Source organism: Pollachius pollachius (genome assembly GCF_949987615.1).
Source record: "Pollachius pollachius genome assembly, chromosome: 1".
In the NCBI taxonomy this organism is placed as follows: domain Eukaryota; kingdom Metazoa; phylum Chordata; class Actinopteri; order Gadiformes; family Gadidae; genus Pollachius; species Pollachius pollachius.
In genome coordinates, this window is record NC_136934.1 from 41921350 (window position 1) to 41935608 (window position 14259).

The 14259-nt window shown below is 46.0% G+C and overlaps 1 protein-coding gene across 1 annotated transcript; it reads left to right on the forward strand.

Moving 5' to 3' along the window:
• The first annotated feature begins 8964 nt into the window (after positions 1 to 8964).
• On the forward strand, positions 8965 to 13914 carry lyplal1 (lysophospholipase like 1). Its single transcript, XM_079744441.1, has 5 exons — positions 8965 to 9058; positions 9707 to 9806; positions 10131 to 10300; positions 12099 to 12214; positions 12535 to 13914. Exons 1-5 carry the CDS (start codon positions 8974 to 8976, stop codon positions 12775 to 12777), a joined length of 714 nt encoding a protein of 237 aa, XP_079600567.1. The 5' UTR covers positions 8965 to 8973; the 3' UTR covers positions 12778 to 13914.
• Positions 13915 to 14259: the final 345 nt, after the last annotated feature.

Below are 14259 nucleotides of genomic sequence, written 5' to 3' on the forward strand. Positions count from 1 at the left end.
CAGTCAAAATAGAGGGGGTCCAGTCCCTCTCATGTTTAGCCTATTCATAGCGCGCACAATGTACCTCCTTGTCCGCAGAATCAAGCCCTTATATCTTCCAAACATATACAGAGATTACATCATCACGGGTCATGACACAGAACAACCCTGTTTTTTTTTGTGGACCATAAAAACACACACATACACACACACGCACCCTTCACATGCACATGCACTTTGGGGGCACACTTACACACAACTACAAATTAAGACATACACAAGCTCAATCTCACAAATATTCAGGCACACACAAAATATCCATGCTCACACAAACACAGACACACACACACACACACACACACACGCACACACACACACACACACACACACACACAGTGTCAGAGCTGTTAAGGAGGAAAGCTGTGGCCAGAATTCTTCGAGGGAGAGCCGTCTCCTGGGGTCTCTCGGGGGGGGGGGGGCTCCGGGGGGGGTCAGTGGAGCTAAGACCCCCACCCTCCCCAGCCCTCCCTTCGTCTATTTCACACAGATTTTCCCCTTCTCATTACACACACACATGCACACTCCCGGCACACACACAAATCTGACTTGCACATGCACACACACACACACACACACACACACACACACACACACACACACACACACACAAATGCTCTCACACACACACACACACACACACACACACAAATGCTCTCTCACACACACACACACACACACACACACACACACACACACAGTGAGAGACCATTACTTTTGCTCTGCGGCTCAATTGTTGATAATTGGCACCACAAAGAATCTTAAGGCCAAGACCACTTTAACATCATCACTTTAGCAAGCTCTACACTGAGCCGGGTCTTACATGAACACACACAAACACACACACTGCTCATCCCCGACCACATTGTGTTTATTTCCGTGGAGGCAAAACAGACCTGTAGAATGTGATGTAGTCTCTCAAGGGAGAGAAGAAGGAGGGAGAAAGAGCACGAGAGAGAGACACAGAGATAAATAATTGTGGTTTCTAAAAAGGCTTGGCAGAGCTCACCCCTGTCAGTTATAAATCATTAAAGCCGATTGTGTGTGCAAATAGAACATTTTAATAACTATTGATTGAGCTGATTTGAAAATAGCATGTTTGTTATTAGTGGTTGCGGTTCTCTGAGGCTTAGGTTGGAGGCGGCTGGTATGTTTTTAAAGGTTTTTTTTTTGCCAGCACAACATGGACCAGAGGCTGTGATGTCAGTGTTCCCATGCAGCCTGAGATCGCAGAAGTGAAGGGTGGCTTTACATTAATTTTCCAAGTTGTTAACAAGACTGTGATTATACTGCTTTCGTTGACTACGCATAAATCATGAAATGCCCACACAAACACTCATTCTGTGAAACGATTTTATTCTTTTGGGTGAGGGTGATCTATCACGGAACATATCAAACACAGAGATTTGTTTTTCATCATGGTTAGAGTTGCCCGTAGGTACTTTGAATGTATTTATGGAAATGTCCATCATCGTTCATCTTTTCCTTTACTAACATGTCTCTTTTTGGAGAGAGGGGAGGGGTGTAAAGACTACAACCAGTAACCGCAAAGGCAAAAATATCAACACCTCATCAATAAATCATCTCACAGTACAGTAAATATTCCTTCTACTTAATAACATAGTATTTTGCCATTAAACACAATTTCAAAGTGCTTGATTCATTTTTTCCTATAACCTCGGGTAGTCTTCAGATTTGGCATTTCAGAAATTGGCTTAATCATTTTCTATCTAATCTTTGTTTCAGTATTTTTATTTTCACAAAAGACATTTATTCACAGCATGTTGCAATTGTTTTGGTCCCCACATTGCTTGAAACTTAATCAGGCGAGAAATTCACTGTGTGGAGGCCGCTGGAGATGGGCCCTCAGATCTTCTGTGGGGGTGCATGGTGGGACGGTGCCATCAGGTCCTGAGTGGGGGTGCATCAGATGGGGAGGGCTTGGATAGGGGATTTGCAGGGGGGGGAGAACAGCAACCATTGATTTTGCAACAAGTGACCGCAGGGAATACGCACGACTGTGAGCTCTGTGAACACAACAAGAGCCAGCTTTGGGACTGAGCCAGGCTCTGGTGTGCTGATCGCTCTCTTCACTGCTGTTGCAGCAGCCAGTTCTCACGCAGTTCCTCACGCAGTTATCCCGAAGGCACGCCCCCCCTGCGCCCGTTCAAGTGCACTTTACTGGCGCCCGCTGGTCCCGTCCCCGTTCACTCGCAGCGCCCGGTCTTACCTTCTTGGCGTGTAAGTATAATAGGCTGCTGTTCTTGATGAGGAGCAAGGAAAGGACGAGGCAAAAACAAAGATGGAGTGATTATAGGTGGGACCTGCTCACCTGAGCGTAGCAACGCCGTGATGATGAGGGGTAGACGGATAGGGGCCGGGGTCCTACACTGGTGAGAAGATAAAGCGCTGTGGCTGTTGATGAACGACATGATACATATCATAGACTAGGCAAGGCTAGCTCTCATTCGCACTGAGGTGCAGGAGTCAAATAGGAATCAAACATGCCTGCCCAAAGGTGTGCTTCCAATAATGTCTTCTCAGGTCTGGCCGAGCAGTCATTTCCTTCCATGCTGCATTGCAAATGCAATGTTGTGAACTTCCCCCATATTCTTGAGGGTTGTTTTTTTCACACAGTCTTTAGTCATAATATAGTTCACAGAATTCAACATTCCTGGACCTGCTGGCAAACGTAGTCGAGTCACATTCCCGAAGCTAGGCTTCTTGAGGAATGACGTGACTCTTGAGGTAAGGTATGGATACGGGCAGGAAACATAAACGGACAGTGCATCCGGGGCCTTAACGTTGTTGAGGCGTAGGCAGAGGAAGGTGAGAAAGTGAGGCACTCTCTTTTGTCCAAGCCAGAGCGAATACCATAACATACCACAACAAGAATACCATAACAGGAAGGGATGCCATGGCAGGGTTAGGGGAGCTGGATGGGGGTGGGGGTTTGGGAGGAGAGAAGAGAAGGGGACGGGCATCAAGATACTTTAACTGCAGGATTCAACATTCATATCATGATGGACACTATGCTGCTCTGCTCTCACGTCAAACCTCTCAATGGGAGGGGAGGACACTGAAGGATGATGGCATAATCATTCAACAGCAGAAGTACAGAGAGATGGTGGAGGTTTGAGGAAGAAAGCCGTGACTTTGATGTTAAAACAAGGAGAAGGGTGGTCTTTGAATTGTAGGGCCTTTTCAAATAAAACATTTCAAAACAGAGCCGAACAATGGAACCGAGGGAGTACACCCAGATCTGGTATTCTGGGACCTCTGATCTAGCAGGATTTTCTGAGAGAGAGAGAGAGAGAGAGAGAGAGAGAGAGAGAGAGAGAGAGGAGAAGAAGAAAGAAAGAGTTAAACCATAAATAATGAACAACATGATACAGTGTCATGTGTGCCCGACCTCTCTTCCAGGCTTTAAGGCTTTGGCGGAAATTAAAGGAAAGGATTTACACCCTAGTTCTCATGTAGTGGAAGGCATTAAGCACCTGGCACTGCTAAATATATGTTTCTTCCCCTTATCTCTTCATATGCCTTGGAAATAAATTACCTTAACCCCCATGTCTTGCAGTAATGAAGGCTTAAGGACTCCAGCACCTGGTTGGAAAAGGTGAAAGGCAAACCTATCATTTGTCCTTGGAGTCTCGAAGGTCACCGTGTTCCCACATGTCATATCCAAACTGAGAACATAAAGAAGCACATAAAAACATGACTTCTCTTAGAATAATATTTTAATAAAAATATACATACTAGGGATACCCTCAACGTCGGCTCATCCTCCGTCAAGGCTAAATAAAGGCATGGGGGACAAATGTCAACCAGGATTAAAGTTATCAAGGAAGTTCTTATAGACCCCCCCCCCCCCCCCCCCCCCCCCCCCCCATGGCCGGATCAGGTTTTGCAGGACTCCCGAGCTAGAGCGGCATCTGTTTATTCACTTAGTGCACACATTTTCCGCCATGCCTTCTATGCATTTATTTCACATGGAGAGCTGAGAAGCCACAGCAGCAATGCTGCTTGTTCCCACGGGCTACAGTGTTACCTCTGTGGTGTTTATCTTTCTTCTTGTTATGGAAATCAGAAAGGCCTGCTATTTATCTCAGAAGGGGTGTGTCCATTGGCCGGCACTTCAAACCATAGATGTGATCTCAGTCCTGTTTACTTTTCTTCCGATGTCTGAAAGTTGGGGTGAAATATAGTGTTTCCCGAATTGAACGTAGCAGTGTGTACTCTGTGTGCACCTTAACCTGTAACTTGTATTAGCAGCACTTGACCTCATGTTCCCGTATGACCACTACTGCTACGATGCATCTCCTAGGTCTTTATGCAGAGAATGTCAACAGATACTCAATAGGATGGAACCCTTTCTAAGGTCAACAGCTCGCTCAGTTTGTGGAACCTTGAACCTTTGCAATTCCTGTTTCCCCGTCCCAAACCATCTTCAAGTAGCGCGACTCATCCCAGTTGCTACGGTTATGGGGTCTATAACAGCACAAGGAACATTATTTGCACGTAGAGTTTCATATTCACACTCAACAGCCTGTATTGTTCTAATGTTAGTGTAATAAATCGACGTAACGAATCTCCCCAGAGAAATGTACTTAGCAGCCTCCATGGCAGTCAGCCCCCCTGACCCCTCAAACCTACAACTTTTCCACAGTGAGGAAAGTCATGGGCAGGTCATGCAGCTGATTGAAGGGACGGCAAAGTGGGGGGTTGGGGGTTGGGGGGTGTCGTGGTGGTCTACGGGGCTCCATGGACCTCATATGTCACAGTGGTGTTGATAGCTTAGATTTATGGACCTACCCCCTCGGAGCCCTCTGATGTCCTCCAGTAAAGCTAAACTTCTTGCGAGTCTTGTCAGAGGGGATGATTTATGCAGCCCATAGCGCAACACCTCACGTCAGGTTCACCCCGGTGGTACTCTCTATATTTTCCTCACCCATACAGTCGGATCTTCTACGATGCTGCACTTTCTGTTCCTGGATCTGCCAAGGTGTTTGGAGCAGGGGATGGGGGGGGGGGGGGGGGGGGGGGAAGGAACCCCATCACATGTCAGACGGGGGGCGCATGCAGTGTTTGCATGCAAGCGCGGTAACCTGACCACCTCACAGTTCACCTTCTGATTCTCCCTTGTCACTCACTTAGGTACACTCGCTCTCTCTCTCTCTCTCTCTCTCTCTCTCTCTCTCTGCGTCTCTGTCTCTCCGCCTCTCCCTCTGTCTGCACACCCTCCTCATTCATTCCACCAATCACTCTTTCTGCCTTTGAAATCAATCCACTCCTGTTGCAAAAAGGCTGTGTGGGTGGAGGGGGGTGGATGGGCGGGTGAGAAGGGGTACCATGGGGCCCCCTTCTACTGTATATGTCCTCCCTGTGAGATTCCCTGCCTCACTTTTGCTGCTCACTCTGCCTGCCGGCGGCGACAGGAATAGAATCCTGCGGCGGATATGGACGGATCCCGGGGAGCAGCGGCGAGTCTGCGATGTCATTCTGGAAGTCTGCTCTGGCAGCTCTGCTGACAGGCGGGAAAGTGATAGCCAACCAGATGGTGCCGATGTACCTGAATGGGTGACAACCTCTGTGACCCCCCCAACACACACACACACACACACGAACACACACACAAACACACACACACACACGCACACACACACACACACACACACACACACACGCACACACACACGTTCTGGACTCAGAAAAAGAGAGAAAGGTATAGAAATGCATTGGTTTTATATTGTGCTGAGGGGCTATAGAAATGTCAAGCATATAGGATTGCATAGCTTGAATGAGATCAAAATGTACTGCTGGTGTGCTGTTCCTTTGGCTGGCAGCGAATAGCTGAAAAGCCAGATTAACAGTACATTTCTTCACCGGGTGTCGTGTGACACACGAAGGCCTTGATCATTCCTATTTCCTGGTCTTTAGTTTTACCCATTGTTGAAAAAAAACATAATAACCCTTGTCATTTGTGTGTGTTTGGTTTCAAAGGGGCTCGGGAGGCCGGTTGAGGGGGTCTGAGACAACAGAGGGGACCTTTGGGGTGGACTGTCGTGGCACCAGTGATGTGGGAACAGATGGGGTTCTTTTCTGCAAAGAGAAAGACACAGAGAGAGAGAGAGCTAATTTCATCAGAAACTAATCCCGCTTCAAGCCAAGGATATTAAATTTCACCAAATATCAGAGAGTCTTTCTGCAGTTATGTGTCCTGGAATCATTTCCAAGTCCCCAAGCCTTGTGCATGTACAACACATACATTTGAAGGTCACGCTCAGGCTGTGCTTCTTACACAAACGCAAGACAAGTTAAAGGGGTGTTTGTTGCATCAGTTCCTTGACTTGATTCCCTCTTCTTCATACTTGCACAAATTCCTGCTTCCCAGTCGTTCTCCATGACAGGCCCGTCCAAACAAAGAGCAGAGGATCCGTTCCAACGAGCCGTCGTTCGTCCAACATCCCCTCCGGTGAAGCCCTGTGTCGTGCAAAACCATGTGACGACTGACTCCATTCTCCCCCTTTATTTTCCAAAAATACTGCTGGAACTTGGCAGCGGGTGCAAATTGTGACCGCTCGCCGCTCCAAAACACTGCTTCACCTCCCTGGAGTTTCTTTTTTCTTCCTGTGTAATGGAAACCTGTCCGTCGTTGGGAGAGCTACAGAAGCCCTGGGTTATGGTTTTAAAGCAGAGGCCCCGGGAGCAGCAGGTGTTTCCCCGGAGCAATGGGAAGACCCTTCTGCCCCAAGAGCACTTACCTTTCTCTAACCCACGGCTGACCCGCAGTCCTTCTGAACCGTGAAGAAAAACTTTCCTTGGACCGCATCTTTAGAGCGAGAAAGAAAAGCAAGGGGGGGAAAAAAGCAACAACCTGATTTTCATCACATTTATGACAGGTCCACTTACACAGAGGCCGCAGTGTTCCAAGGACGGGAGATTAATATGGAGCAGGAGCAACATTGAATAATTATGTCTTTTGTTTCTTTAACCACGAGAGGGACCGGTATACGCCTTACTCCATCTGACCCAAGAGGCCGTTTTGTGTTAATGAAGTAAAACGGTACAGTAACAGGACACACTTTCTGTTGACCTTCTGCTAACATGCAAGCTTCTCACTTTCCCACTCACAGATAGAACAGAGAATACATTCATCCACATCAAAGTCCACCCACTAACGTGAGACTTATTCACTGGGAAAATTCCATAGCTTTGTGCGAGCATTCCTGTTCACCCCAAACGTGTAGGTATAACAAGTTATAAATAACCTACACAATAACACATCGTAAGATTTTTCTCTTTTTTATTAAAGGAAAGCATAACAAGCCGCCAACGGCGTCACGGAGAGAGCACCGGGACGAGAGAAGCAGGGCAGTGTTTCTCCATTATCTGGTGTGTTGAGGGTTCAGCGTGTTTACTTTGCTTTTCTCTCCATATAAATTTACAGTTGGCCGCGCTTTCATGTTGGCTGAGTTATGTGGTGCTCTCTGGCAAGACTGTAGCGAGCGGGGCTTTGATGTGAGGCCATAAAAGCAGAGCAGGGAACAGCCAAGGCTACATACTATAACATAGGTTGGAGTCAACTGTGATACGGTGAGGTAGCAGCGGGTTAGTTCAACTCTCCATGCCCGCCCCCTCCCCCCCACTGGCACTTTGTGATCCCAGGCTCCTGTGGCCTCCACAAGCTAATACTGAACCTCCTTCTAAACGCAGGCCAGCTCCATGATCCCTCCAACAGCTTGATCATAACAATGGGAAAAGGTTCATGATAAACAGGGCGGTTTTAGTCGAAGAAATTCTTCAATAATAATAATGAAGCCTTTCCACCAATATGAAGGTGGAAATAAGTATATCAATGATTGTCCTCTGGCGCTTCATCATCCTTTTAGCGTTCAGCTTCGGGAGAATTTGAGAGAAAAAGCCTGAGACGTCAAAATCCTATATGGAGACAATTCAGCCTCTTCTGCCCTGTGAAATATCTGTTTATATGTGTATGTCTGTCTCCATTTCTCTTGAGGGTGCTTCTTTGTGTTTTCGTGCTTGTGCATGTGTGTGTGTGTGTGTGTGTACGAATGTGTGTGTGTTTGCTTGCATGTGTGTGCGTGTACATGTGTGTGTGTCTGGTAGTCCTATGCACTGTGGAATTGTGTGTACAGACTTTGTGTGGGCTGCTGAAAGAATCATGGTCTGATTGATCAGCCCCTTTACAGCTACTGTCTGTTGGTCACCACACAGAGCCTGTTTACCGCCCATAACAACCAGCGCCGAGACCCTCTGCCAGACCAAGAGCACCTCACCTCTCCATGTATCATACCTTCTCAAAATATGACCTCTCTATCAACCACAAGGATTTTCTTTTCCATTCTGCTTTCTCTGTTGCCTTCCGTTCTCAGATATTGATATTTCTTCAGAATTGTCACGATGCAAAACATGAATCCCGCAAACTTCATTTACTTATTTTAGGGTTTGTGAAGTAAGCTTTCTTTTTTTGTTTTTTATTCTGGAGTGCAAAGCAGGTGTACCAATCTTCCCTGATCTCTTAATGCCAGCATAAAACGGAGAGAAAAAATTGCTAAATCCATGCCACATTTTTAAAGAGCGATCCAGATCCCTTTAAAGTGTGTGTTTCCAATACTGCTGAAGTGCTTTAGCCTCAATATCCTGCTATTACTTTTTTTTTTGTAATAGTTGTAATAGTTCAATCATTGCAATTTGGATTCATTACATACATACCAATGTAGATATACAATTGATAATTACAAGTCAATGTTGTTCTTCATTTCTTGTTATCCTCAGGAATTTTGATTAATGATTAACCCGATGTAAGTGTTCAAATTTAAAGACAACATATTTGGCGCGACTCTTTCGGTTAGTTGTCTTATCGCGAGTCTTCGTCCGTGTGAGTAAAATCTCGTATGAGGCTCGCAATCTGTCATGGCTGCCGCGCAGAAACTTCAGAGATGTGCGGTTTCTCCAACAGGAAAACATTCTGCGTCTATTATCTTCCTGCATGGATCAGGTGTTTATACAATTACTATGCATGGTTAACAATAGTTAACAATCGGCCTCGTTTCTTATGTACCGTTTGCTCCGCGTTTTGGTCAAGCTACGGACTGTGATGTAAACATACTAGTCCTGCATACAGTGAACTGATCAGCTGACATGCGGTCAAAGGACGGAGTGGATCTTCTCTGGTGTACTGGAAACAGACGCTCACCTGTTGTCATACCTAGATACATTACAATATAGTAATAGCTAAAAATAGTTTAGCTATACCAAAACAAATCACAAATGTGTCATGAAATCAAATTTTAACACAAAATGATACTCGATGCCCTTAATGAACACCGCGGATTGTATAGTAAAGTCAAAGGGTCTTTCTGTACATTGGAATTATTTTCGACGTGGCAGGCAAACAATACGTAGGAGGCATACTATTTTACTGTAAATATGACTTATATGAATGTATTATGGGTATATGTCTGCATCATTTAACCTAACAATTATAAAAAAAAATAAACCACTTTTATGTTAACACATAACCATAAATTGACGCTTATACTTCTACCTGTAATCTAAACAGAGCTGAAGCCCCTGTAATACCCAATGACGGCAGTGCATTGGACCGTATACATATTATCCTTGTGGTCTCTACTCCAATTTGCAGGTGACACTGGACAGGGACTGCGAGCCTGGGTTCGAGATGTTGCGGTGCCTGATCTGGCGTTTGGCCACATCAGGGTTGTGTATCCCACGGCCCCCGCCAGGTAGGCTACAACCGGTACCCCACCCCCACAAGCATGAAAGCTAATTTAGCTTAAACACTGATGATTTTAGTGACTCAATGCAATAAAGTTGATAGTCATCGCAATAAAGTTACTTTCTCCGGGTTTTCAATAAGGAAACCATTTAAGTAATTATACGGTAATACCTGTATTTCAATAATCCTGTAAAATAATTTCAATTTCATTCATAGATACATATTTTTCTATTGTCCTGGGATGTCGTCTGATTGGCCAGCCCTAATAATTATGACAGCTGACTGTCGGTGTTGAACTGTGCTTTCTCGTGGCGCTTGTGACCCCGCTCAGACCGTACACGCCCATGAGGGGGGCGTTGTCCACCGTGTGGTTCGACCGCCACAAGATCTCCAGGGATTCTCCCGAGCACCTGGAGTCAGTGAACGCCATGTGTGGCGCGCTGGGCCGAGTCATAGAGGAGGAGGTGAAGGCCGGGGTGCCCAAGCACAGGATGATAATAGGTAATCAGTGGATTTGTGTTGTCAATACAGAACGATGTGGCATAGGATTAGTTCAATTGTTTGCGTCATTGTGTAGTTAATCAGCCGTGTATTGTTCCTCTCCGTGTCTCTTTATTTCCTTTCCTCCCCTTTCGTTGAACTCCAATCTTGATTTCATACCCTTCTCTTGAGCTTGGTTTCATTTCATCTTTGAAATAGCATTTTCCCACTCGTGTTCCTGTCCTCCCTACTACACGCACGCAGGCACACACACACACACAATCACATGCACGCACACACACACACACACACAGACACACACACACACACGTGCAGGCACACACTCACACACACACACACACACACACACACACACACACACACACAAACACACAGTCAAACATACCCTAATCCATTGTAGCCTTGGAGTTCTTGCCTCCCCTGTCTCATGATATAAAATGAAGAATGCAAGTCATCGGGTTACTGTGTGCTTTTATATGCTTCCAAATGTAAAAAAATAAAAGGTATTGCAAGGGAATTGTCAGGTTGGGAAAAAGCTTTTACCCTGAATACTTGGGTTGGCGTATAAATAACAACCAAATGGAACGTCTTGGATCAACCGCAATAAATAATTTGTCCGAACCAAGGTAGAGGTTTCCCACAAGGAACATGTGGGAGGCCATCATGTGCTTTTCATGTTAATATGAAAGTATAAATGATTGTCATACACTGAAAGGAGACCACTTAAGAGTAGTGGGTGGTTAGCCTACATGCCTTGAAACATCTCAAGACACGCTAGTAGAATAGTAGGCGGTATTGTGTTAAAGACTCAGACCAGAAAAGCCCAGAAGAGCTCAGCTCCTGGGAAAAGTGATTTGAAAAACACATGCTCAAGAGGGAGAAATATGCTGAAATACTATCATACTAAATCAGAACATTTTCTCATTAACTATAAATACTCATTTGAGTCACCGATGATACCCAGAGAAACACGGCTCCCCTTTAACCGGGGCTCCGCTTCGCCCCTCTCATGTTGGACTGACAAGTGCCAGAACCTTCCGTGGAAAAGGTTTGGTATTTTGTATTTTATTCAAACAAACTGGCCTCGGGCTCACGTGTCCAGGTTCCTGACTGAATTCCTGACTCCCCCCCCAACCCCATCCTCTCCACCCTCTCCACCCTCTCCTCTTGCGAGACACATTGGGCCATACATGGTATACAAACGTGTCACACAAATATGTTTGGATGGCCGCCACCAAACAACAAAGTGGATGTTGCCCAAGGACTGGAGATTTAGAGCAGCTGGGTGATGGAGCACGAGGGGACGAGAGAGAAATCGGGGATGTTTTATTTTTTGTGAACCCCTCCCTCCCCTCATTCCTTCCCATGCCCCGGCTGACAGGGAGGATGATGGGTACGCCATGTGCACAGATGTGCCCAGATGTGCCCAGCAGTGTGAGATTAAGGCCAGGCTCATGAATCGGGTGGATCATCCAGGAGACCAAAAGAATAAAAAAGCTGATGAGGTGGAACCACCGAGTCCTATTCATCTTAATAGTTTTTTCAAGGGAGGGATGAGAATTTTCCGTTCCGAAAAGCCCTGACTGCCATGAGCGAGTGTTTTCGAAATGATACCCTTTCCCCGTTATGAAAATGAGAATGTGTCATTTTTTTTCCCCTGGCAAACACTTGCTGCTATGTGAATATTTTGATAACTCTTTTCTGTGCCTGTGTGTTTGTGTGTGTGTGTGTGTGTGCGTGTGTGTGTGTGTGTGTGTGTGTGTGTGTGTGTGTGTGTTTCCTTCTCTGCTGCTGGAAGGGGGCTTTTCGATGGGTGGAGCCATGGCGCTACACCTAGCTTGTCGCTACCATCCCGATGTAGCGGGGGTCTTTGCCCTGTCCAGCTTCCTGAACAAGGATTCTGTTGCGTATAAGGTACAGTCGCGTGTGACGATATGGCGATTTGAAAGGGTTTCAAGCTGTTAATCTGTGTGGGATAGTCTGGGGGTTAGGGTCTTTGAACCCCAATATCCGCAGCCAATCGGCTGGCATCCCTGAGCAGGATGCTTAAGGCACCATACCAATCCGGGTTTACCTCTCCTGGCTTCACTAAAACATCCCGTACCAATATCTTTGGTCAAAAATGACCTAGGTGTGCCGAATCTGCCTGAGAGCATAACAAGTACTTGCATGGAGATTCACAGTTTTTCACAAACTCCATACTGAGGCAATGCGTCTCTCCTCCAACCCCGCAGGCAGTGGAAGAGAGGGCGAGGGTGGGCGGCGGCCTCCCCGAGCTCCTGCAGTGTCACGGGACCAGCGACGACCTGGTACTCCACCAATGGGGAGAGGACACGGCAGCACTGCTGAAGAAGGCTGGCATGGCCAGCACCTTCCATTCCTTCCCGGGGCTCCACCACCAGCTGTGTCAACCCGAGGTGGAGCTGCTGCGCTCCTGGGTCCTCACCAAGCTTCCCCCTCTCCAGCCTGACCCCTGACCCCCATCCGCCATAACCCTCAACAGACAACAAAAGAGCTTTATTGGCATGGAAAATAAACATTGACACGCCGAAGCTGCAAACTGCCTCTCTCAAACTCGATAGCCATTTAGATACTGTCAATAAAAACAGTAGTTTTATCTTATCTTTTTATGTTCTCAGGTAAATGTTTTCTTAATGTCTGTGATCTTGATGTGTAGACATGCAGCAGCTGTGCACGAGTCACAGAGGATTGTTACACTGGAACAGTTCTGCACAAATTCATTCATGTACGGTCTGCCCCCATTTGTCTTGATGGACCATATCCCTGGAGTCCTAACCTGTATCAAACGCAACAGTGTGTAGCAATCGGCTAAAGTTATTATGTCACAGCTTTGGCTCCCCCTTAATCACTTTTTCGTCTTCACATGGGAACGGTTCTTGTGAGATGTGTTCAACTTGTGTCTGAACATGAGGACTGTTGGAAAGAGATCTTTGATGTTTATTGGAATATTCCTCCTACTTTTCTGTTGCAGCTAGCAGTGAAGATGAAGGCTACACAGCGCAAAGGCGTGGAAGGAATTGAATGAATAACACTGCTATGATGTTCATTAAGGGGCCACTAACATGACGCAGGCTGTCCAAAGCATTGCCTGTGCACACTTGCACTTGAATTCCAATGTGCGCCACACATTGGCCTGCATCCTTCTCCTTTAATTAACTCTAGTGTGTGTGTTAAGAAGCCACTCCAGATAGCAGGAAAGGGTAGTGAGATAGAGGAAGGAGGTCAGGGATTCTCTCCCACTGCAAAGCCAACCGTTTTCAGCTCCATGTGTAGCTTTCATGCATAATATGCACACAATTAGTATCCATATCATTCCCTACTGTATATTAATGTGGGGAAAGCAAAATCTGTTTTTGACATTGCCAACATCCCCAATAAAAACCACTAAGCAATGATTTTGCCCTGTATTTCACTTAAATTGCCGAGCAAATAGGAGATTACTTCCTGTCGACAACAGAGACGTGAAATAAAGTCACACAGACACTATTTTCTTCTTAAACATCTGTATGATAGAGCTGAGGTTTTGCAGTGAGCATTTCACAGGGGATCCCTGCAATAAGAAAACCAGAATGACTTTGGCCTTGTCCTCTCAAGCATTCCTGGAAACATGTTGTTGCTGAAGTGTAACACAAGGACATAAACTGTATGTATTTCACTGCAAAATAAACGCTTATTACAAAATTCGCATTCCAGCATAGAAACCTGTTTTCCAGAGAAACCCTGGCTCGGACACAGTTGGGTTTTATACTGCCAACAAGGCCATTCAAACTCACATGGGGGTTAAAACAAAAAAAGGCTTTTGCAACATCCTGTTCTAAACATCGAGGAAGTATTAACCTTCAGCATCTGTTTTTATCCCAACTGTACTTACTCAACACCAACGAGACACGTTTTCTGAACTCAGCTCCTTCGCTCCCCAGGGCAGACATACGTCGTTC